The sequence below is a fragment of the Halichoeres trimaculatus genome, unplaced genomic scaffold, assembly GCF_033239565.1.
Source record: "Halichoeres trimaculatus isolate MK-OKI-2021-1 unplaced genomic scaffold, fHalTri1.1 fHalTri1_scaffold_10, whole genome shotgun sequence".
In the NCBI taxonomy this organism is placed as follows: Eukaryota; Metazoa; Chordata; class Actinopteri; order Labriformes; family Labridae; genus Halichoeres; species Halichoeres trimaculatus.
Genome location: NW_027437187.1, coordinates 14,221,562 through 14,247,381, shown reverse-complemented (window position 1 = coordinate 14,247,381; position 25,820 = coordinate 14,221,562). Strand labels below are relative to the sequence as shown.

Below are 25,820 nucleotides of genomic sequence, written 5' to 3'. Positions count from 1 at the left end.
TTCTTCCTTCCTCTCCCCCACTCTCTTCTTTTTTTGTCTTCCCAACTTACTTCTCACCTCCTTCTTCCTTCCTCTCCCCCACTCTCTTCTTTTTTTGTCTTCCCAACTTACTTCTCACCTCCTTCTTCCTTCCTCTCCCCCACTCTCTTCTTTTTTTGTCTTCCCAACTTACTTCTCACCTCCTTCTTCCTTCCTCTCCCCCACTCTCTTCTTTTTTTGTCTTCCCGACTTACTTCTCACCTCCTTCTTCCTTCCTCTCCCCCACTCTCTTCTTTTTTTGTCTTCCCGACTTACTTTTCACCTTCTTCTTCCTTCCTCTCCACCACTCTACTTTCCTTGTTCTTCCCTACTTACTTTTCACCTCTTCGTTCCTCTCTCCCAATCTACACTACTACTTGTGCAAAATTAACTACAGCTGTTAAATAACTGAAGTGCAAATTAACTACAGCTGTTACATAAATAAAGTGCAACTTAACTACAGCTGTTACATAAATAACCAGTAAGTTAACTATAGCTGTAATCTAAATAAAGTGCAAAATAATAACCTGAGCAGATCACTGCTGTTAGAGGAACTCCAAACACAGCTTCAGGTGGCACAAATCAAACGGTCACTTTCTGAGAGCTGCATTAACAACCTCTCATTCAAACGTAAAACAAGAGAGAAATAATCAACTTGCAGCATTTACCAGCATTTCTTTGTAGATTGCCGCTTCCAAGCGTCTATACGGTTCTTCACATAGAACTTCACAGCATCCCAGGTCCTATCTTTAAGTTCCTCTGGAAATGCATGAATACACTCAAGACACTGTACTTTACCAGGAACCTTGCCAGTCTTAATGCTGTGCATCAGCTTTTTTTCCACAGCTTGGACTTCCTCCTTGGTCCACATCTTTCTCTTTCTCCTGGATGTATCTATAAAAATAAAACAAAACCAAAAAGTTCAAACTAGAACAGCCAAGATGACCTCAGAAACCGTTTTGGTTTTTGTCCTGTCTGAAGCTTACTGAAACACCAACAATTTCTGTATGAGACTAAAAAAAAAAATTATTGGTGAAATACCGCTGCTTGGCAGTGATGCGGTCTCAGACTCATCATCCTCCTCTGTTCTCTTTTTGATGGGTTTCTTCATCTCTTTCACAGGTTCTGGCCCTTCTCAAAAACAAAGAGATACAATGGTAGAAAAGTTCACTAAAAGCACTGATTGCAACAAGTTGGCGGATAGTTCATCATTTCACAAGTAACATAATATAGCCAAAATGGCATTTTTAAAAGTAAAGAGTTTTTTAAATAAGGCTTGGAAGTAGATTAAAAAAAAAACAATAAATCCTTCCTTCTTTGACCCCACACTATGTTCCCTTTCTCCTTCCCTTTTCCCTTCCTTCCTTCCCTGTTGCCCTTTGTTCTTAATTTTTTCTTTCCTTGACCAAATCTGTTCCCTCCCCAAATCTTCCCTCCAATTCTCTTTCCTTAATTTTTCCCCTTTTATCTGTCCACAATACATCCTCTCTTTCTACCTTCCTTCCTTCTTTCCCTGTGTCCTGCCCAACTTGACCCACAAGAACAATGGGACAGTTGAAATAAACCAAGGTAATAAACAGTGCAATTTAAAAAAGGAGCACAGCTCAAAGACCAATACATGACAGTTAAAGCAGTCTTATGTGTAAAGAGTTGCTCAACATAAAAACTGAATTGTGCATTAAGTAGCTTGTTACACCCAATCAACCAGTTATCGGTGACATACCTCTGTTTGGCGGTGATGCGGTCTCAGACTCTTGGTCATCCTCTGTTCTCCTTTTGATGGGTTTCTTCATCTTTTTCACAGGTTTTGGCCCTTCTCAAAAACAAAGAGATACAATGGTAGAAAAGTTCACTAAAAGCACTGATTGCACCAAGTTGGAAGATAGTTCATCATTTAACAAGAAACAGAAGATAGCCAAAATTGCATTGTTGACAAGTAAAGACTTTTTAAAATAAGGCTTGGTGGTAGATAAAAAAAAAACAATAAATGACACTGTAGAAGTGCCATTATATAACAAGATTTGATTATTTTTTTTAAAAAAGTAAAGTGGATTACACCCACTGAAACAGGTCCCTCTTTCTCTCCCTTCATCCTTCCTTCTTTGACCCCACACTATGTTCCCTTTCTCCTTCCCTTTTCCCTTCCTTCCTTCCTTCCCTGTTGCCCTTTGTTCTTAATTTTTTCTTTCCTTGACCAAATCTGTTCCCTCCCCAAATCTTCCCTCCAATTCTCTTTCCTTAATTTTTCCCCTTTTATCTGTCCACAATACATCCTCTCTTTCTACCTTCCTTCCTTCTTTCCCTCTGTCCTGCCCAACTTGACCCACAAGAACAATGGGACAGTTGAAATAAACCAAGGTAATAAACAGTGCAATTTAAAAAAGGAGCACAGCTCAAAGACCAATACATGACAGTTAAAGCAGTCTTATGTGTAAAGAGTTGCTCAACATAAAAACTGAATTGTGCATTAAGTGGCTTGTTACACCCAATCAACCAGTTATCGGTGACATACCTCTGTTTGGCGGTGATGCGGTCTCAGACTCTTGGTCATCCTCTGTTCTCCTTTTGATGGGTTTCTTCATCTTTTTCACAGGTTTTGGCCCTTCTCAAAAACAAAGAGATACAATGGTAGAAAAGTTCACTAAAAGCACTGATTGCACCAAGTTGGAAGATAGTTCATCATTTAACAAGAAACAGAAGATAGCCAAAATTGCATTGTTGACAAGTAAAGACTTTTTAAAATAAGGCTTGTTGGTAGATAAAAAAAAAACAATAAATGACACTGTAGAAGTGCCATTATATAACAAGATTTGATTATTTTTTTTTAAAAAGTAAAGTGGATTACACCCACTGAAACAGGTCCCTCTTTCTCTCCCTTCATCCTTCCTTCCTTCTTTGACCCCACACTATGTTCCCTTTCTCCTTCCCTTTTCCCTTCCTTCCTTCCCTGTTGCCCTCTGTTCTTAATTTTTTCTTTCCTTGACCAAATCTGTTCCCTCCCCAAATCTTCCCTCCAATTCTCTTTCCTTAATTTTTCCCCTTTTATCTGTCCACAATACATCCTCTCTTTCTACCTTCCTTCCTTCTTTCCCTGTGTCCTGCCCAACTTGACCCACAAGAACAATGGGACAGTTGAAATAAACCAAGGTAATAAACAGTGCAATTTAAAAAAGGAGCACAGCTCAAAGACCAATACATGACAGTTAAAGCAGTCTTATGTGTAAAGAGTTGCTCAACATAAAAACTGAATTGTGCATTAAGTAGCTTGTTACACCCAATCAACCAGTTATCGGTGACATACCTCTGTTTGGCGGTGATGCGGTCTCAGACTCTTGGTCATCCTCTGTTCTCCTTTTGATGGGTTTCTTCATCTTTTTCACAGGTTTTGGCCCTTCTCAAAAACAAGGAGATACAATGGTAGAAAAGTTCACTAAAAGCACTGATTGCACCAAGTTGGAAGATAGTTCATCATTTAACAAGAAACAGAAGATAGCCAAAATTGCATTGTTGACAAGTAAAGACTTTTTAAAATAAGGCTTGGTGGTAGATAAAAAAAAAACAATAAATGACACTGTAGAAGTGCCATTATATAACAAGATTTGATTATTTTTTTTAAAAAAGTAAAGTGGATTACACCCACTGAAACAGGTCCCTCTTTCTCTCCCTTCATCCTTCCTTCCTTCTTTGACCCCACACTATGTTCCCTTTCTCCTTCCCTTTTCCCTTCCTTCCTTCCCTGTTGCCCTTTGTTCTTAATTTTTTCTTTCCTTGACCAAATCTGTTCCCTCCCCAAATCTTCCCTCCAATTCTCTTTCCTTAATTTTTCCCCTTTTATCTGTCCACAATACATCCTCTCTTTCTACCTTCCTTCCTTCTTTCCCTGTGTCCTGCCCAACTTGACCCACAAGAACAATGGGACAGTTGAAATAAACCAAGGTAATAAACAGTGCAATTTAAAAAAGGAGCACAGCTCAAAGACCAATACATGACAGTTAAAGCAGTCTTATGTGTAAAGAGTTGCTCAACATAAAAACTGAATTGTGCATTAAGTGGCTTGTTACACCCAATCAACCAGTTATCGGTGACATACCTCTGTTTGGCGGTGATGCGGTCTCAGACTCTTGGTCATCCTCTGTTCTCCTTTTGATGGGTTTCTTCATCTTTTTCACAGGTTTTGGCCCTTCTCAAAAACAAAGAGATACAATGGTAGAAAAGTTCACTAAAAGCACTGATTGCACCAAGTTGGAAGATAGTTCATCATTTAACAAGAAACAAAAGATAGCCAAAATGGCATTGTTGACAAGTAAAGACTTTTTAAAACAAGGCTTAGTGGTAGATTAAAAAAAAACAATAAATGACACTGTAGAAGTGCCATTATATTACAAGATTTGATTATTTAAAAAAAAAAAAGTAAAGTAGATTACACCCACTGAAACAGGTCCCTCTTTCTCTCCCTTCATCCTTCCTTCCTTCTTTGACCCCACACTATGTTCCCTTTCTCCTTCCCTTTTCCCTTCCTTCCTTCCCTGTTGCCCTTTGTTCTTAATTTTTTCTTTCCTTGACCAAATCTGTTCCCTCCCCAAATCTTCCCTCCAATTCTCTTTCCTTAATTTTTCCCCTTTTATCTGTCCACAATACATCCTCTCTTTCTACCTTCCTTCCTTCTTTCCCTGTGTCCTGCCCAACTTGACCCACAAGAACAATGGGACAGTTGAAATAAACCAAGGTAATAAACAGTGCAATTTAAAAAAGGAGCACAGCTCAAAGACCAATACATGACAGTAAAAGCAGTCTGATGTGTAAAGAGTTGCTCAACATAAAAACTGAATTGTGCATTAAGTGGCTTGTTACACCCAATCAACCAGTTATCGGTGACATACCTCTGTTTGGCGGTGATGCGGTCTCAGACTCATCGTCCTCCTCTGTCCAGGTCCTTTTCACGGTTCTTGATCTACCTATAGACAAACAGATTCACAGTAGAATATTTTAAAAAGCTCCTTCAGTAAAGCACTGATGAGGGAACAGCTGACCACTTCCAAGCACCATGAGAGATCAAGTACTGTGCACATAAGAGAAGTAAACAGGTCATGTTTAAATACCTCTGGTAAGCTGCAGCGAAGCATCAGACTCTGGGTCCTCCTCTGTAGGTGTCCACTCAACAGGCCTGTTCTTTTTGTCTGATCTTTGACCTTCATTGAAAAACAAAAAGATGCTTTGTTAAAAGAGGCTTCATCCTCCAAGGGGTACCCAGTCCCTGAGTTGAGAACCACTGGTTCAGTGAAAATACCTGATGAGTTAGATGATGGACTCAACATCACATCTTCATCTTCACTTCCAGATAGAGAGCTGTCTTCAGGTACTTCCTCTGAATAAACACAGCAAAAAAACGTTGTGAACTAGTATGTCAAACTAATGTGTACATGGCACCTATAAACCATCACAATTTAAAATGATAAAAATAGTGCGTGCAATGACAGGTATTACCATCAGGATCAACGCTGATCTCGTCCAGAGTCATGCCTTTAAACTGTGACAGTTCTCCTCTCCCGCAGGCCATAAGCAACTTTGCAACTTTGGCAACTTGTAGTGTTCCTTCAGGCAGCCGGTAATATTGTCGATGGACTCTGATGTTGTGACCCATAAAATCTGCTAGGCAGTCCTGCTCGTTGTCTCTCAGGTTTAGAACTTGTGACATTGTTGCCATCTGTTTCCTTAATCTTGTTGATGTCAATGTTTGAGGGTCCTTAGCTCCGCATTCACATGCCATTGCACGGATGGCATCAGATCCTCTGAGGTGGCTTTCTGCTTCTGGTCTCCCAAACAAATACAGATTCTCATCCGGCACTTCACATTTCCGACGATAATTCACCAGCAACTGAATGGAGGACACCATTTCTGGGCTGAGTAAGACAGGAACCTTTTTGTCCCGCTTACCTCTGATTTCCACCCGCTCAAAGTATTTGCAGAGCTTCTTTTCAACATCGCTCAAGGCAAGGTCAAGATCTGGATTACTGGCAAAAGTGTTTCTCAACATGAAGTCATTCAGAGACATCTTCGAGACCTCACCCTCTCTCCTTCGATTGAAGACGATTACTTCACAGAGTGTCAGTTTAGCAAGACGTAACCAGTTGCTCTTATTTTGTTCATTTTTGAGACTGGATTGACACTTTGACCTTTCTGCGTCAATATGGTTGTGAAGTTTCACAACATCTTCACAGTAGGGGATTAGAAGAGGTTTATTCCATTTTGACTCTCTGAGGTTCCTCAGTGCGTGCGAGGATACCCACTCATCCCACTTTTTTTCTTTCAGTGTCCTGAATGTCACCACATTTTCAAGGGCCTTCTTGTTCTCAGCCATCCTTGCATCAACCTCTGCAATATCTGCTATTTTGGTTAGGCTATGACCAAGTTTGAGCGCCAAAGACGGAATCTTGAAGCTGCTGGTATCTTCACTCCATCCACAGACCATCTTCACAGCAGTCACAACATGGCAGAAGTTTGCTGGGAGAAAGAAGTCATCCATTGTTTTCAGCTTGCCAAGGGTCTTTGCTCGGAGAACTAACCGTCCCATTTCTCGCATCTTTTGCCTGATGTATTGGTGTTGGCTTGTGTCTGTGCCTTTTTTGTTATAGAAGTGTTCTCCTAGCTTCAGAATATATTTTTGTTGCCGAATTATGTCTGTTATGTTGTCTTGATTCATGTCATTTACAAGGGCCCAGACTTTGTCATTTGTCCCCTTTGGGACAGGCTGTCCAGCAGCACAAAGTGACTGCACTCTAGTTCTGCCTGGTTTTCCAGCTTTTCTTTGCTCTGCCAGTTTGCATCTTTTCAAGTGGCGCCACAATGCCTTCCTTTTGAGGAATGCCTCACAGTATATGCAGTGTAGATACTCTTTCACATCCACTGGTTTACTGCTTTGCTGAGAGGGTACCATCACCCCTTTTCTTTCCTCCAGGACTTCAAAATTGTGTCGACGATTGCCTTTATTTCGAATAAGATTTAACTGCACCTTCCTCTCCGCTGATCCTTTTGGAAAAGAAAATGCTCGTGCTACCTCGGTCAAGTTGCTGTGTTTCATCTCCAAGTGTCGTGCAATTTTTGCATATGGTTTAGAACAGTACATACAGTAGTGCCTCTTATTGTACACTCTACTGCCGTTTTTCTTCTTTTTCAACCTCAGGACTTGAACATCGCTGTCCCTAGAGGATTCGGAGATCTCCCATTCTCCTGTGGAACTGGAAGAGGTCAATGTGTTCTTTCTGGTTTTTACACGCTTGAGACAACTTTTCTTCAGGCATTCATCATCCGAGTTTCTCATTATACTGTACTTTATTTTAGACTTTATCAGCTTCGGTTCCTCTTCTGATTCTTCCGTAGAACTAGGCACATACTCATCCTCACTTATTTCACTGCTTATCGGAGAGTCATCAGTGGAGATCCCAAGCATTTCCTTTGTAAGCTAGAAAAAAAAGTCACATGTGACATAATTACCACATTTTTAAGAATATATCCTATTTAAAATTTTAATCCTACCATCAGAAGTGATTTTAGAATACACACTGGTTTGTCTGCATACTTACAACCACACTCTCAGTACTGCTCAGCGGTGAAACGTTTGCATCTGAAGGGCACTGGTCCATTTTCTGAATGAGCAACCAAAAACATAGAACATGTCAACGCATACCATTCCCAATCTAAAAGCATTTTCGCTAGCATTAGCTAAATTAGAATGCTAGTGTGGGAGGGGCTTAACTAGCTTGGGGGATGCTAAAAAGCACAGAAAAGCACTGATTATCATTTTTGCTAGCTTTCAAGCCCTCAATGGTCTTGCCCCTTCTTACCTGTTTTACTTTTATTGTTTTATTGTTGTATAGCTTTATCACAATGTTCTTGAAGCAATTATATTGCTTTTATATTTTGATTTCTATGCTTTTTGTACAGCACTTTGATTGACTGCTGTATTCTTTAAGGCGCTCTATAAATAAACTTGACTTGACTTGCATTAGCTAAGTTAGCATACTACCACTGAATGGGAGAGCTTGGGAATATCAATTAACCTAAGAAAAAAGTAAAAAAAAAAAAGTTAAAAAAATTAATTATATATATGATAATTAGCAATAAAGTTAGTGTAGGCTATTTAATAGTGCTGTCAGGCGATTAAAAAAAATAATCTAATTAATTACAGGATTTGTAATTAATTTATCTAATTAATCGCATTTTAATCTCATATCTGCTTAAGGTCCCAAAATAAAGAATTTGAATTCCAGGACATTAAAATTACATTTAAAAAACATTTAAAAATGAGGTGGGAATATATACAACACACTTTGGAGGACCAGGGCTAAAGGCTAAAAACTGTGAGGAACTATGTACAAGACACTTAATTCAAGTCTTGGATCAAAGAAAAGTGAAGTATTCTCAGTTTAACATGCTCTGAACACACAAACAGTTGCTGATTGGTGCAGAGCAGCCCCAAGCTGAAACATGACACCAGGAAGATGGAAGGAAATTTTCAAAGAATTCTTTAGATTTAAATACAGGGAAAATATCGATCATTCAGGGCTTGTTTAATGCAGTAAAAAGTGTAGAAATATCTGTTTTTTACAGAATTGAGCTAGAGCAAACGGTTGATTTTCTGCAGATTTTCAAAAAGGACTTGTGAATAAATGAGATACATTCAGGGACTGTCGGAAATTTAAGAATCTGACGAGAACACCACTTTTTCCTAGTAGGACAAACTGTTTGTAAATGTCAGACATTTGAAAATAAGTGCGTCTTTGAACGCCCCGTGGGTTTGGGATTCAGATTAATCTGTGTTAATTTTTATAACGCGTTACTTTGCGGTGTAATTAATTAATCTAATTAACCCTTTAAAATGACAGCCCTACTATTTAATTGTTTTCCCCATTGACCACCATTGGTCTAACAATTTGGGCAAAAACCTACTTTCACATCTTAATACTAACCGACAGCCTAGTAGGAGCTGAAATTGCTCATTTGTGACCTTACTGTAGACTGCAAGAGGCAATTACATCAAATGTGAAGCTTTGATAATGAGTAAGAAGTTGCAGTCTTCGTTCTTGTTCAAACAAGTTGAAACATGAGAAAAAGATTCTTGGCTGTTTTGGATAATTCTGCATTTACAAATATATGAAGTCTCAGCTTTTATACAATGTCAACATGGATATAAAATTCTAATGATGAGTATAGCTTTAAAACTCTTAAATATAGCATTGTGAAAGTTTTTTGTGGCACACAGCTGTTAACAGACAAAGGCTGAATGTTGTGGTTGACAGATAGTGGTAGAAAGAGCTGGCTTTGTTTAATGGAGACTGAGATAGCTGGGAAGTACAAGTGGAGCAGCAAACTTCACAACAGCAGCCCCTGCTACCTGCTATTTACTCCGGAGGAGACATGAGAAGACACCACCAAGTTAAAGAGATGATGGTAAGTGCTTAATATTTAGCTAAAATTATTATTTTTTTCTGTTTGTAAAGGCTATCAAACCAGCCAGAGCAGGTTAGGAACGCTGCTAATAAGTGTGATAACATCAGTTTGTGTAACATTAGCCTAGGTGTCTCAGGTGTATGCTTTCTCACAGAAATTCCATTTAGGTTATTAACATGATGAGGAAATGTAGTGTTTCATTCAATAAAAAATTGTCTGACTAATCGAGGCAGCCACTGATTTATAGCCACACAACACAAGAAAATTTTTTAACAGTAATATACAAACCTCATGCCTAGGACACAGGGTTGCTGTGAGAGACTGAGGTGAAGATGTCATTAGACTATTTAGCCAAAATAAACAGCATAAGGTATGGTAAATGTATAGTAAAAGAAATGGGGTGAAAGTATTATGAATACGTTATGTTTCTGAATATTAGGCCTGTGGAGTCTGTCTATCTCTAAATTATACTGACCATGTTTTACTTACAATGACATAAATGTATCAAGCAGATATTCCTTACATGTTCCTGCTGTAAAAAGAAAGAAGAAAATTTACAACCTAGATGTGTTGTATAATATTTTCAGTGACAATGAAAAAAACTATTAGATTTTTATAGGGGCTTAAGCTGTTGAACAAGAAGTATGCATACAGACCAACATAAATTCCAGAAGGTCTATATGGTAATGATCAACTGATTTAACAAGATTTAGCTGCTTAGCTAGATGTTTGTATATTTAACTAGCCAAAATTGTTCATGATCTAATTTTTCATTTATTGCCATTTCATTTATAGAAACGTTCTCCTTGAGAAATCAGCTCCTATATGACTCTGTCAAAGGACAGGGCGTGAGATACCAGCAGCACCAGAGGACTGCCAACTTATTTAATTTATGTGACTGTTTAAAGGTATAATTGGTAGTTGGATTTAGATACACTTTTTGTCATGCTGATGAAAATGATCTATATGTACCGATGGCAAGAAATACATGATGTGTTTTTAAAGTAGAGCGGAAAATATCCGCTATCTACAGCAGGAGTACAACAGGGAAAACACCAACCAATCATCATCCAGGGCCACCTTGTTTGTAAACCAATCAAATCCCATCGCCATTCTGCCTGCCTCCTGCGCATACATTTCACTGGCGTGCACATGATTCAGTGCGTGTGGCCGAGCTGAGAAGGAAGGAGCAGTGCTGCAGAATGGCGGAGAAGCTACCTATACCTCGATTGCCCGTTGCTGCTCCTCCAGCTAAACAGAGCAAGAAAAGAAAGACAGAGGCTTCCTTTTCTTGCTCTGTTCCCCTGCCTCTAACTACTGTTCCTCTCGCTCGACCTCGGGCCTGTCCCCTCTGACCCGATGAGGTACTTGGCTCTGGGCTTTAGTTTCAGATCAGAGTCTAATAAACTCTCACCACAGGGGCTCTGACAATCAGAAAAAAAAAAAATGTGATATTTGGTAAGTCCTAGAGAAAATGTACATGTACTATTTGTATTATAGCTTTACTCCTGATATCATGTCACAGGTAAAAGTGGACTATTCTAGCTTGACAGTCGCGAGTACTGACAAAAGCCATGTTTGTTTGTTGTTTTTTTAGCTTTAAGTTTTAACATTTTGGTGTTTCCTTACCTCTAAATGAGACATGACTCTACGTAGTGCAAAACATAAAATGATGTGCTGAGTCCGTCTCTTAGTCACTCACAATCATAGTTGGGAATCAGCGGCGCCCGTGCATGTAAGCGGGGGCGTTGCTTTGAGGGAGCTCCAAGGGGAGGGGGAGGAGGGGCTAGGGGGAGTCCTGAAGAGATGCTACATTCAAATTCATGCTAGTTTTTCAGGAATGCCAACACTGCCTTTAAGTATGAAATAATAACATATAACTGTTCAATAATATCAAATATATTCTGTATTATTGAGACATTATAGGGTAAAACCTTGTGGGAGTGGTAATTTTTAATAAAATATTACCACTCTGCATAAGCCTTACTGGTTACACAACCGTAGCAGCCGTTATCAGAGAATATTTTGATTGTAGATTAGTTACAGTCTGTGAGACTCAGCCTTCTTAAATTCCTTCAATATCCTCTTTTAATAAAACTAAAGTGCTGCAATATTACTTTAATTCTAAAGTCTTCAAAAAAGAAACATTCTTCTTGTATTTTGCCAATAACATTCCCATAATGTGCACACTAAGCTAGTTCAAAGTTTAAGAACTCATTCTTAACTGCAGTATGCAGCAAAGCATTTTATCCTTTCTCCACACCTGGATCGATTTCTGTCCATAAAGAACAAGCATTTGACATAAGCTCTGAATCTCCATACATATCTAGTAATTAGGGCTGTAAAGTCCAAGTCGACTGGTCGACTTATTGGCCGATGCGTGCTCAGTCGACCAAAATTCTGATTGGTTGACCAAATGTATCAATTAATATTTTCCCCTGCAGTATATGGTTCATTTTATCGGGAGAACTGTATCAAGTGAACCATTTCACAGGAAACAGCCTATCTTTTCATGTCTTTATCGTTCATGTCAATATTAATATTATATTAAGAAAATTTCAATATTCTAGTCTAATAATCCTTTATTCGCAGCCGCTGCTGCATGCGCTCTGTGCTCTGCCTTCTGCAGCGGGGCATCCCTCACCCAGTCCGCACTGGATTTTATGCCTCATATAAATATCCAAATGCAAAAACGACATCATATGTGAAATTGTCAATTTTATTTCTGAGGATATGAGGGGCATTGGTGTCGTGGAAGGCCAAGAAAAACATTGGAACGCAACACAATTACGCACGCATTAACGGCAAAATACGAGGGAGCAAAAAATAGAAAGTTTCTGAGTTAATAAAGATAACAGATGTGGATGTGTCTTTGAATGGAGTCCTATATGACAGTGACTGCCCATTTCACTGATGAAGACTGGAAAGTAGGGCTGAACGATTTTAAGAAAAGATTGAATTGTGATTTTTCAGGCAGATATTGTGATTTCAATTCGATTCACGATTTTCTTCTAATCAAGCTTTGGGATATTCACATGTAGGGCTGAACAATTTTAGGAAAATATCTAATTTTTCTGGCAGATATTGCAATTCACGATTTTTTAATCATCAATAGTGATGATAAATAATCTGTTTTTATCAATTTCTACTCCTAACTAGAGGCTTTGTGTTGTTGACCTGCTTACCAGCACTTTTAACATATAGATTGTCTACAAATTTGGAAAACAGAATGTGTATAATACTTGACACAACAGATCCTGAGTCAGTCAGGAGCGCTGCAAAAAATTGCTCCTTTGGCTCCATTGCATTGTCTAAAATTGAGATTTCGATCTGAAAACGATAAACTGTTCAGCCCTACTGGAAAGCAAAGAGTCTTCTGCTTGAGAGAAGAAAAAAAGGAGAGGCGGACACAGGAACAAACATCTTTATATGAACTTGCAGAGTTTGAGCAGAAAAAAGTGTTTATTGTAGTGAACAACGTGGCTAATATGGGACTCTGTGTGGAAACACTAAGGGAGTCCCATGAATGGTTTAAGATGCAGGGCATTTGGAGGTGCACCGGGCACACCTTGCAGCTCGGTATGAATGTGGCGCTCAAACAGTCGCGCTGTGGCTGCAGCACGTCATGTTCTGGCGTATTTTAATAAGGAACACAAAGCAAAAACTGGGCTAAAACAGAAGTAGAAGCAGGTGCTGATATAAGTTTAATCCAGCAGTAGCATGTCATTTTGTAGCACATTTTAAAAGGGGACAGAAAGCAAAAAAAAACTGGGCTAAAACAGAAGCAGGTGCTGAAATAAGTCTTACTGTGCCGCACTTCGCTGACCTCCCCCCGTGCAATTGGTCGATTTTTGGTTGACAATTGCTGTGCTTTGGTCGACCAACAGTTTCTTTGGTTGATTACAGCCCTACTAATAATACACAACCTCTTGGGTCATGGAGCTGTCTAAATATCTGGCTTTGTTATGATTTATTTGTTTTTATCATACAGAAGCTTCATAACCCAAAAGGTTTGAAAACACAGAGCCTAAAATGTGATTTGTAGTCTCTCTCTGCGCCCAGCATGTCAGCATCTATCTCAGGTTGTATCACCAGTAACGCTTATGTTTAAAAATCACACTAAAAGCAGAATAACTTAAGGCACATCTCTGAAGCACATATGCACACCTCATATGCTTTCAAGTTTTGATTGTTTAGCTGTTACAATGCCAGAAAGCCTTTTAACATCGGAAATAATTTTAAGGAGTTAATTTACAACAACACATTGGCTAGTTGGGGTGCTGGTTTGGCTGAGTGGTTAACAACCAGGCACCCCATGTACATGCTACTGTCGGTTCAAAAGCCTATGCAGTCTCTTTCCTATCAATAAAGGCAAAAAAATGCCCAAAAGATACATTAAAAAAAACATTGGCTAGTTATGGTGTTGTGAAAATGCCTGACACATTTAGGGCATTTTTAGCATTTATATATTTATAAATATATTTTGATTTAGGTCCATTTTTTTTTCTTTAAGGCTGAAGTGGATGCTAAGAAGTGCACATAAAGAATCAAAGTAACCTATATATGAAACATTATATATTTCAAGACAATTATGTATGGGTGCTTCTTAATTTGAATTTTGCTACTGTCTCAGAAATATGGATTGGTAAACCCTGGATTAAAAATATACAGCTTCTTATTAGCACAGTCTTGAAAGTTATATTTTCAATGTAATTTAGTAGATATTACTAAGCTCCACACCACAATAAAGTGATAACTTTCCCAGATTTGTGTGTAGGTGTGTTTGACGTAACTGACAAGTGCATCTTTATAATTTAATAAAGTTTAAGATAGCACCTAAAACAACTCAATTTTATGCTGAAAATGTTAACCCCATGATAAAACACACTGGAGAAAAATTGTTAGTTTGGAAGGAGCTTCCCATATCCTTTCTTGTCAGAGTCAGTCTCATCAAGATGATAATTCTCCCCAAAGTTATTTACCCTCTATCCATGCTCTTCATCTTTGAAGAGAAAAAACATTAACCCTTTAAGGCCCAAGACCATAGATTATAGCCAGAAAATTAAAAAAAAAATTTGGAGCTGAAATGTTTATTTCACTTTCTGCTAAAATCCATAAAAATCAAAATGTCCATAAAATTCAACATGTAGTTTTTTTGTATCTCATTTGATACATTAGGTGTTTTGGGCAACTGATAACTCATTTGAGGAGTTTTTTTTATCATTTATTTGATTGTATCCAGATGTTTTTTTGTAATTTGCTGATCATGTTGAGTAAAAGGAGGTATCATAAAAGTATGTATCAAATATGATACAATTGGCTGTATAGGGTTAAAGATATAGATAAAGCTCTCTCTGACTTTATATGGGCTGGCAGAAAGCCTAAAATTGAATTAGATATTTAACAACTACCAAGAGAACAAGGAGGTTGGGGCCTTCCCAACATTACAACCATTCAAACTCAAAACAAGCCATGATTATATCAATATGGGAAACTACTCAACCAAAGCCACCATAGTTTGAGATTGAAGCAACCTTCTCCAAACCGTACTCTCTTGTCAACTTGCTTGATAAATGAAGGAGTGAACTACCAATCATGGTAAATGATAATTTTTTAATTACCAATGCGAGTAATGCTTGGAATTATCAACGGAAATTATTTAGAACTAAACATAAACTGAATTGTTTAGCAATGATTGAAAATCCTGATTTAACTGGACGGGGCACTGGATCTAATTTCAGAACGGGTATGAAGCAGGAAGTCCCCATATTTATGACTGTTGGGACAGAGGAAAAATTAAAACATTTGAATCACTACAGGCTACATATAAACTACAAACAAAAGAATTTTACAAATACCTTCAGGTCAGACACCATGTATTTACTAAAATGGATACTCTCAGTCTTTCAGATGACTTTAATGTATTAGACAAGACAATCTTAGATAGTTTTAAACAAGGTCACTTCATCTCCAAATTTTATACTTGGCTGCAAAATTTAAATTCAGATAGACCGTCATTCTTACGGAAGTCATGGGGGACTCAGCTGAAAACAACAATAGAAATGGAAACCTGGGAGGAAACTTTACTTTTACCTTCAAAAATATCTACATGTAATAGACTCAGAGAAATGCAATATAATATCTTACAGAATATATGGACATATATCTCCATATATGTATGGTAAATATACAACTGGGACATCTCCAAACTGTCCAAAAAGCAAGTTTATTTTAGGAACAAGATTACACTGTCTTTGGGAATTTGAAAAGATCCAGCAGTTTTGGCAAAATGTATGTGATGAGGTTGGTGTGATAATCAAACAGCAATTACAGCCTAACCCATTATTATGTCTATTGGGATGTATCTCTGATTCACTAAGACTGCATAAGAATATTGTACATTTTTTGCTTATGTTGGGTTCGAAGGCTGCTACGATTAAGTGGGTAGGAGATTAACTTCTGTCGATACATTTGTGGAAATCGTTGGTATCAGACTATATTTCTCTGGAAAGGCTGAGATTTAGTATTAATGGTCAAAGAGACCCATTTACATAAAAGTTTGGCAAAAGGTTGGAGTACCTAGGAACTGTGTGCGCAACTACCTGGTATGAAACACAATGAGAATTTGTAAGAACATTGTGGATGTATTCTGGATTTGCTACATATCTCATTTAATATGTATATACACTGTACTGGACTTTTATAATTATGAAAATGTTCAATAAAAAGAATGTTCCAAAAAAAAAAATAAAGTTGAATATTTGTAAAATCCTACAGTAAATAGACCGATAAATACACTTGTTGCAACATATTTCATCGAGTTAAACACATGTAACTATATTTATGGCTATAATCTTTTTAAAGATCAACTTGTAACCGTCAACACTAGTTTTTTTTTTTTTTTGTGAATTAGTATTTGTCTGTTGATCCAAAATAGTTGATCCATGTCAAATTTTTCAACATTTAAATTTCATTTAAATTAAATTTAATAGTCTGCAAAAAATTAAATGAAAAGATGGTAATTCAATCTTGATTTCTGAGATGTTCCCTTAACTCTACTCATGCATGTAGCCTGTTTCAAATTTATGAGATTGTTAATTCTGAAATCAGAAATTGGCATTTATCTCGTCTAGAAATATTTTTCAGTGAGAAAAACACCAATTATCTAAGCACATGGAATTATTTATTTTTTCACTCAACAGATTAATACGGTCCTTCAGAGATCATCTTTTATCATTAAGTTATGTCAATGCTTGAATTTTGTTTGAGAACAGTATGCAAGATTACCTTGTAAACAAATGAAATGCCGTATTATTCCAAGTCATACAGCTGTTGCTTTTTTGTGTGAAGTAGCAACTTGCTGACAATGAATTTATATACGGTTGGCTTTAACTATATAATGTTTAAGGGTGAAATTTATTAATTCTTTATACTCCAGATGATAAAGATGCCATTTCAATTTTAAAAAGTATCTATCTGCTATTGACAACATTAAAAGTTGTTTTTGAAATTTTTATTTGTTCAGAAAATAAATCGTTATAAGCAAATTGTTCTTACTCCCATGCTCAAGATTATTCAAGACCCTAAATCAACCTATTGCAACCTATTTTTGTGATTGATGTTTTCTCTCAAAACAGTATTGGTTTTTGTCTGTCTTTGTTTTTTTCAACCTGTCAGAAGACATATTCCCATTTAGTTTGCCAAATGACACAGCTTCATTTCTCTCTTCCTCTATTGATGTGTTTTCACACTCAGGTACAAAGAAGTCTTTTTTTTTCATGTGTCCCTGTACGTATTAAATTCTGTGGGTTAGGCCATCTTAACGATGAATATAGGGTAATGTTATTTTAATGTAAGTTCCCACCTGCAAGATTTATCAGTACCTGATCGGGCATATGCCGTGACTGGCAACGGTATGCATTTTTCATAAATCACATGTCACCATTGCCATAAGCTTGAATCTACATACAGATCTGTACCAGTTTCAAGGCAAGATTGATAAATGAGGGCCCTCTGTGTGACTGCAGATATATCACTTTTGAGTTACGTCAACACTTGAATTGGTCTTAATTGTTACATGATGCTGGTTTGTCTGTGATGATGCCAAATTCATATTTGACACATACAATGCAGCCTTTACTACTTGGACCTTTCCAAAGATTCAGAATGTTCATGGGAATTTCTTTGCCTCGCCTGAAATGATTGAATTTAAAATATTTTTTTACAGTCATTGACCTTTTCAGAAGAACTTTTTAGTAAGTCACATCACCTGTCATATTTTTTGTTAATGTCAAAGAATAATGTGTACAGATGTTACAGGGGCTGAGGACTTTCAAAGAGACCTTGAAAAGAATCTAACTTCTAGTTATATGTCTGACTGTAATCCACAACTTAAAATAAGATTATCAGCACCAGAGCAGGTAGTAGTATTGGTCACTGGAACTGGACTGTTAGACCGTTAGTTAAAGGATGTCAGAGCAGGACAAAGCTAAACAGGAGAGTGATAGATGATGGGATAAAACAAGGATTAAGCTGTTAGTGATACAGATCATTGCAGCTCACGTGCCGTTATACTGCAGTGCTATGATCAAACTTGAGAGTCTATAAATAAAATGAAGAGCCAGGTTACATTTTCTCTGCTTGATGAGGCTGGAGTTGATAAATGAGCACTGGTAGGACACAATCAGGATTCACTTATGTTACATCTGGGCTGTGAGTAGCACTAAATATAGACAACTACTAAACAACGCTACAAACTGAGTTTACAAAGTTTGATTGTTCTCACGTGTCAAACAGCAGCACTGTGTAACTACAAATAAATGCATGACCTCATAACTATGTATCCAGTAAAAATTTGTCTAGAACAAAGAAAATAGAGTTAAAAAGATGATCTGCTCACTACTCATTTGCTTTCAAAACAAACACATACCTTGTACCTTTCAAAACAAACATACCTTGTAAAAAGAGTCACATTCTCATGACAGTGGGTGCAAGTGCTCATGGGAAACATCATTTTTATACCAGAAAGCACTCGCTTTCCCAGATAGTCTTCACAGCTCTTCTAACGCTGATGTTATGTAGCCTTTACTATTTTGACTAATGTAGTCTTTTTTTCAGACTATAGTTATGGACTTCAAGTCTGTCAAATAAAGTAATAATAATAATTAATATAAAATTGGACACAGACATAGGTGTAATCTTTGTTTTAAAATAATATATTTTTAAAGAAAATAACCTTGTTACCGGTATATTATTGAAAGTATTATTACAGTAAAATGAGTAGTAGGAGATGGGTGTGTATTACTTTATTTCTCCATACTTCAGATGATCCACACCTCTCTGACCTATGCATAGCAAACTTGCTTTAAAGGAAAAGTTCGGTTCCTGCATTTTTCACATTATGTATACAATGAAAAGGAAAAATATACTCACCCAGAAGGCTTTCCTGATCCAAACAGTGCTTCGGGAGATATTTAGATCCAAAATCGAGCGAAGGACATCCGTATAATGGTAGCATGTAGGGCATAGATCGCTGCGCCTAAAACTGCATTAATCATCCAAAAACTTGTGTTTTCACCAATATTTCATCATGGTCCGCTCACGCTACTCCTCCATTACAGTCTGTGTCACTCCAGACAGCGCTGTGTGGCTGTGCTGACCTCTGAACTGAAGAAGAAGACTTTGGCCGGCTACACAACGACTTTCTTCTTCCAGTTTTGTGCAAAATGAATATCTATGGGATGAAGATGTTGGGAAGGAGAACTGTGAATATGATGGATGTCCTTACAGTTTCCAGCCAGAGTTTACAGATGAGTAGCTCATTGAAAGGAGGAAGCGGAGGCAGCACTCCAGAGAGTACTGCACATGTGCGGAGGCAAACATTCTTCTTCTTCAGTTCAGAGGTCAGCACAGCCACACAGCGCTGTCTGGAGTGACACAGACTGTAATGGAAGAGTAGCGAGAGCGGACCATGATGAAATATTGGTGAAAACACAAGTTTTTGGATGATTAATGCAGTTTTAGGAGCGGCGATCTATGCTCTATGTGCTACCATTATAGGGATGTCCTTCACTCGATTTTGGATCTAAATATCTCCTGAAGCACTGTTTGGATCAGGAAAGCCTTCTGGGTGAGTATATTGTTCTTTGTCATTCTCTAAACAATGTAAAAGCTGGAGGAACCAAACTTTTCCTTTGAGACTATCCAAATAAGAATATGTTCTTTATTGGTATTTTATGTCAACTAAAGATCATATGAACATTTCCCTGGGACCATAACTGTCCATTCAATGTCAGAGCTCAATGACACCTCACCCTTCTTTGACTTCAGTGTTACAGAAAAAATGCTGTTGACACCAAAACTATTCATACTGCTGAAGTGAAACCACTCTTGACTGTCCAGACTGAACAATTGTGCAGATTGTAATTGTTATGTAGCAATAGCAGAATTACATTCAGGATAATTATATTAACGCAGCATTGTTGTTGAAAAAGTCTAGAAAAATTATCAAATTTTTAATAGCATATTTAGTGTTGGTCTTCACACTACTTATGGTTTGATGTTGTTGTTCTTTTTTTTTTCTTTTTTCCCTTCAAGTTTTACAGTGCTGGAGAAGATTGTTCCCATCACGTAGAACCTGATATTACAGCAGCTCACCTTGAGTGAGCTCTTATTAAAGTAATTATGGCTATATTTTATTACTTATAAACCTCAAGGTGGATGCTCTCTCCTGCCAACCCTGCTGATGACAGATCACTGTTGGAGAGAAAAACATCTCAGAGCCATAGGTGAGAGCTGAACAGGTGAAGGAAAAAAGGCAAAAGTTTAGTTTTGTCATCTGTTCTGATGTTTCTTACTTTGTCTGAGAGCAGATCAGACAGGAGCAGACTGTTCACTGACTGACGCTGTCTCTTAGGAACATAAGGTCGCGCACAAATGCGTACAGGTGAGATAGACAGCGGTTTCATCAGAGTCTCCACGTCCTATAGACTGTAATTTTAGTCTGATTAATCCATTCAAAAAGTCAGCGCAGAGTTCATAAACTAAGTTTATCAGATATCATAATTCAAATGTATGATTCGTTCACGTTTATTGTGTGCATAATGGAGACGACAGTCGATTGCCCCAGCGCTCTCTCACTTTTTCTCATCACTTCTCCTCTTATGCATTGTTTAATCAAGCTTGTAGATGGAAAAACAACTAAAAGTTTTTAATGTAGGACTAAAAATACATAAACTTTTTAAAAATCATGTCTATATTAACCTCTGATTATGTTTTTTTCATGTATAGTGTATATCATGTACAATACATAGTAAATTGTATTTCAGTAGTCGGTCACTACACTAGCCGGGGAGCTGAGAGGCACTCCAACAGTTTGGAATGTTTACATTTGAAGTGTTTATTATAAATGTCATAATACTTTATTTAAGCCAAATAATAGTTAAGACCAAGAGGCATTGTCATAATATAGTTTTAAAAGCAAAATAAAGGGAATCTTTTGGAAAGTCAAACTTCTTGTTTTTTTTAATGCAAAACATGAACTGAAACCAAACCAAAACCGTGATCCCAAAACCGAGATACAAACCGAACCATGGGCTAACTGAACCGTAGAGCCACAACTAACCCCCTAGAGCCACAACTGTTGATAAGAGAGGTTCATGTTTTTCATTCAAAATGATAACATTTAGCAACAAGTTTATGCTGTGGAATTAAAAAAAACACTGCTAACCCATGTTTGAATTAAAAGAACTTTCTTGAAAATAAAAAAAATTGACCAGCTGAAGAGCATGGATGAATATATCTAATGCAGTATTTGGTGTAGAAACATAATGTTGGTATTGAAATCATTGAGAGTTTTCCTCTGCAGATAAGTATAAATCTCAAAATGTTTTTCTGGGTCAGTATGACTCAAAACAATGGAGCAGGTCACAAATGAACTTCGCCAATAAATCCTGTTTAACTGTCCACCTGCAGCGCTACAAACTTTTTCTTTGTGCTACGAAAACTTGCTAGCCCAAGCACCACAAGCTAAAAAAGTAAGCATTACACCCCCCCCACCCCCCACCCCCGGGTGCTTGAACCTGCTTCATTGCTCTGTACCTGAAACACAGGCAGCACTTACCTCTTCCAGCTCATCTGTGTCATCTGTGTCGTGTCCCTCCTCCTGATCTCCTGACTTTTCATGCAAGGTTTGGCCCTGTAACTGAAATCAGCACATGCAAAATACCAATCAGCCCTGAAATAATGAAGCATGTATGTTTACAGGTAGTCTGGATCATTCCTGTAGACTAAAGATTTATTCTTTTGGACCTTAAATAAAAAAATGACACTTTTTTAATTTATTGTCAGGTAGCTAGGGTTGCAAAGATTGTTGTGAGTTCATTCTGCTGTCAGCTTTAAATAAAAAAGCCTACATTTGTTCTATTACTGCATTTGAGTTTTTGTTTTATTATTGTTGAAGATTATCAAATCAAAATTTACATATGCCTTGCAGGTGTTGAAAATTTTGCAGGGCTGCATCTCACCTCTCTGTTCTTCTCCTTGCCTACGAGTAGGTCCAAGTCTTCCATCTGGTTGATAGAAATGGTGTCAGTGGTCATCTTTGGGGGCACTATGTGCTGCTTTGACAGATCCGGGCCTGCCGACCCCTGCTGCTGCTGCTGCTGCTGCTGCTGCTGCTGCTGCTGCTGCTGCTGCTTTTGTTGGTCCATAGCTTCCACCTAGATGAAAGAGCAGGAGAGGATAGGAGCTCTCACTTTATGTTCATATCTTTTTTATATACTTATATATAATATACTTGTATAATCAGCCAAGCTATTCCAAATCAGCAATTTGGAAATATAAATTTGATAAAAAACATTTTGATAAATCAGAACTTTATTTTATTTCCATGCAGAATAAAAAATTCACTTACTTCATGTTCTTAATATAAAAAAAATACAGTCGGCACATGAGAAACAACCATATCAGGGCTATGTATACTATATATAGCCAACTATATCAGGGCTGTACTGTGTGACGGTTTTGATTGCCTTCCACTATTAAAGATTATTCTGTGAGACAACAAATATTTAACCACTCATATGTGTGTGAAAAGGTTGGGCTGATCTCTCAGTGTTTCCTTTACATGCTTTTAAAAGTGGCACAGTGCTGTAGCTAATAGATTAATGCCCCTGATCAGATTTTACATTAGAAATAATGAGGACTGCGTACTACTGTTAAAAAAGGCTGCCTGCAGGTCTTTGCAGTCTTTATCAGCTCTGTGTCAAAATTCCTCCTCTCTTGAGGCCTCCTTCCTCTGCTGCTGGTACAGAAGGGCTACGCTGCTGTCAGCCTAATGTCTACAGCAACTGAAGTATAGTCTGCTACAGGCAACTGGAGCTGCGCTGCTTCACCCACGTGACATGACCATACCAATCATCCACACTCTCCACATCTGGCACAAGATTTAAATTTTAAAAAGGAACCCAGCTTCCTCTCTGCCTGTCACTGACACTGATGCCTCACAAGAAACATATTGCCTTCCTTCAGTCCCTCTGCCACCCCAGCATCTACCTGAAGTCATACATTTTATATCTTATTCCCCAAGCCCTGACACCAAACTCATTCATTCACAAAAGAACAATACATGCTTAAATGACAAATGATGTGAGCTGTCTGACTGAACCCAACTTATTTTAAGATACTTAGACTCAATCATTATATACAGTGAATGTCTGTTTTAAGTCTGAGTAACAGTCCACTATCAGCCCAACCTCAGCACACAGAACACAGGAGAGAGGCTGAGCACAAAACTCCCTTTTTAGTTCACATAAGGCTGTTTCATACCGCAGGAGTTCCTCCGTTGACGCGGAAACAGGACACGGAGAAGAGAAGGAGGAGAGGAGCGGAGCAGGGCAGGAGAGTCGTGTGCTCCATCACCCCACCCCACCCCACCCCACCCCCATGTGCTCACAGGCAGTCCTGCCAGGCCATGCTACGCTATAAATCGTTCTAAAGTTAACCTTACTGATTTTTTTCAGCAATATATAGTGGAAATTTCGCGGGAAAGAGGTTATAGAAAGCTATAGTTTGCTGCATTACAGTTGTCACACGCCGCTTGGAGTAAGCAGAATAGTTCGTTCCAAGCTACTGAGCTAGCATAGCTCCATCTACATTCAGTAGGCTAATGCTGCTGTTTACGATAACTCATTGATTAAAAACCACGCATGCATGTAAACTCGAGCCTGTGATTAATAACACGCATTTCTGTTTGTTTTTTTTACTGGAAACGAAATCTATATCACTAACTCTACAACTTTTTAGTCCGTTTTGCAAAGTACAATTACAAACATGTTAAGATTAAGAGAAGTTAAATTCTTACCAGCTTCTGATGCCGTGTTAAACATCTATCATGATGAGTCCGTAGCTTCTTCAGTCTTCGGTCGAATCGCGCCAGTCTAGCTGCCATCTCATGCGCCAGGCCGCTGTGAGAGGAGGCGGACGGAGGAGGGGGATGGGCAGCAGAGCGCGGCTCTCCAGTGCACATGCAAGTGCAGGGGGCGGTGTCCCTTTGAAGCTGATGGCTGACAATCAGCACGCTGTTTCTCCACTCCTCACTTTACTCTCCACAGAAACTGTATTAACCCTTTCCTTTTCTTGACAGAAATAATCTAGTTACAAAAGAACCCTTATCATTTTAGCCGTAATAGATCTAGTACAGCTGAAAATATATTAAAATAAATATGTATATTTTAAATATTAAACAATTCATTTCTTTCATTAATTTAATTAATGATGCATTCCAAATATTCTATAAATCTAAAAAATAAAAAAAAAATTCACCACTAAAATATTACTATGTCAGTACTATGAAGCTTCTGATCCAAACACCCAATGACTTATAACAGAAAACGGAAATTGTCAGGGGTGCCCAAACTTTTGCATACCAGTGTGTGTCAAACAAAGCTGCTCTGACCTGATGACATTTTCCTCATCAGGTACCCTTACACTCATTTACATTTTTCTTAGGCCAGTTGTTTTTCAAGGGGTCTTAATGACACATGACTTGAACATTTTCATGTTGGGGGAAAAATGGGGATAAAATGTGTTGATTGTAGTTGAAAACGATAATTAAAAAAAACTGTCCTGGACATATCAGAGCAGCAGAATACTTTTGAAAAGGAGCAGAAGTCTGACGGAGAGTAACAGAAAAGCTTGATTTTAAATAATTGTCTCAAAGGGTTGTCCATCAAAATATTAGTTTACATGTCCTTTTCCTGTTTGCTTTGTATATAATATATATTTCTGTTGAACTCCGGTGCTTCACATTACTCAAGATTTGGGGCTTTTCAGAAAATATATTGGGCGTGGGGCCCAATAGTCACCGATGCAATAAAAGATTGATTGGTTCAAAAGTAATCAATAGTCTGGGTAGTTTATAAGAACAGTACTTTGTACTTTTACGTAAGTATTTTTTTTGAACACCAGTACATTTACTTGTACTTGAGTAAAATTTATGGTTATTGTTGTGTGTAAAGTTGTATTGTAATAAGCAATTGAATTGGGCTCCTTTTGAGGTAGAGCTCTGAAAAAAAACATGGAAGGTCAGGGGCTGGCCTTGTCTTATTGTCTCCGATTTGGTGTCAATAGACCCAAAAATGATGGAGCAGGATTTTTTTTTTTTACACATTTCCAGCCTCAGGCTTCATCACTACTAGTAGGCCTCACTGCTGAAAAGAGGGACTTACCATGGGGCTAGACCCTTGAAAATTTATACAGTGCTTCATTTGACTGCCCTGAATAGTCCCACTAAATATCAGACTTCAGTTCCACTGAGAATGAGTTTTATGTTACTTAATATGTTGTACAAAATGTGCCCTTCATTTCCAGATGCTTTCTGAAGTACTGATAGTAGCCAAAATGGAAGTGAACTTCTTGATTGACTCTTAACGTTTTCAAAGTTGTTTTCACTGCAGATCTGCTCCCAGAGCTTTCAGTCTGCCCTTCTGGATGACTTTGTGCCATTTTGGTGCACTTGAGTCAATTGTCCAGTAAGAAACAGGCCTGTACTCTGGCCCCTTTTGAGGTAGAGCTCTGAAAAAAAACATGGAAGGTCAGGGGCTGGCCTTGTCTTATTGTCTCCGATTTGGTGTCAATAGACCCAAAAATGACAGAGCAGGATTTTTTTTTTAACACATTTCCAGCCTCAGGCTTCATCACTACTAGTAGGCCTCACTGCTGAAAAGAGGGACTTACCATGGGGCTAGACCCTTGAAAATTCATACAGTGCTTCATTTGACTGCCCTGGATAGTCCCACTAAATATCAGACTTCAGTTCCACTGAGAATGAGTTTTATGTTACTTAATATGTTGTA

General features: G+C 38.0%; 2 protein-coding genes across 3 annotated transcripts in view; one reads left to right on the top strand and one right to left on the bottom strand.

The window, feature by feature from the left end:
- dnaaf4 (dynein axonemal assembly factor 4) overlaps window positions 1-25,820 on the top strand; it is a 50,587-nt gene that overhangs the window by 11,719 nt on the left and 13,048 nt on the right. The gene's annotated exons all lie outside the window — the stretch shown is intronic.
- On the bottom strand, window positions 683-23,992 carry LOC141796212 (uncharacterized). The gene is made up of 14 exons (XM_074677198.1): window positions 23,828-23,992; window positions 21,990-22,184; window positions 21,587-21,667; window positions 7,599-7,661; window positions 5,503-7,477; window positions 5,306-5,383; window positions 5,118-5,207; window positions 4,899-4,973; window positions 4,109-4,198; window positions 3,320-3,409; window positions 2,531-2,620; window positions 1,742-1,831; window positions 1,060-1,149; window positions 683-912 (listed from the first exon to the last, which is right to left on the bottom strand). The coding sequence occupies exons 1-14, from the start codon at window positions 23,990-23,992 to the stop codon at window positions 683-685; spliced, it is 3,402 nt and encodes a 1,133-aa protein (XP_074533299.1).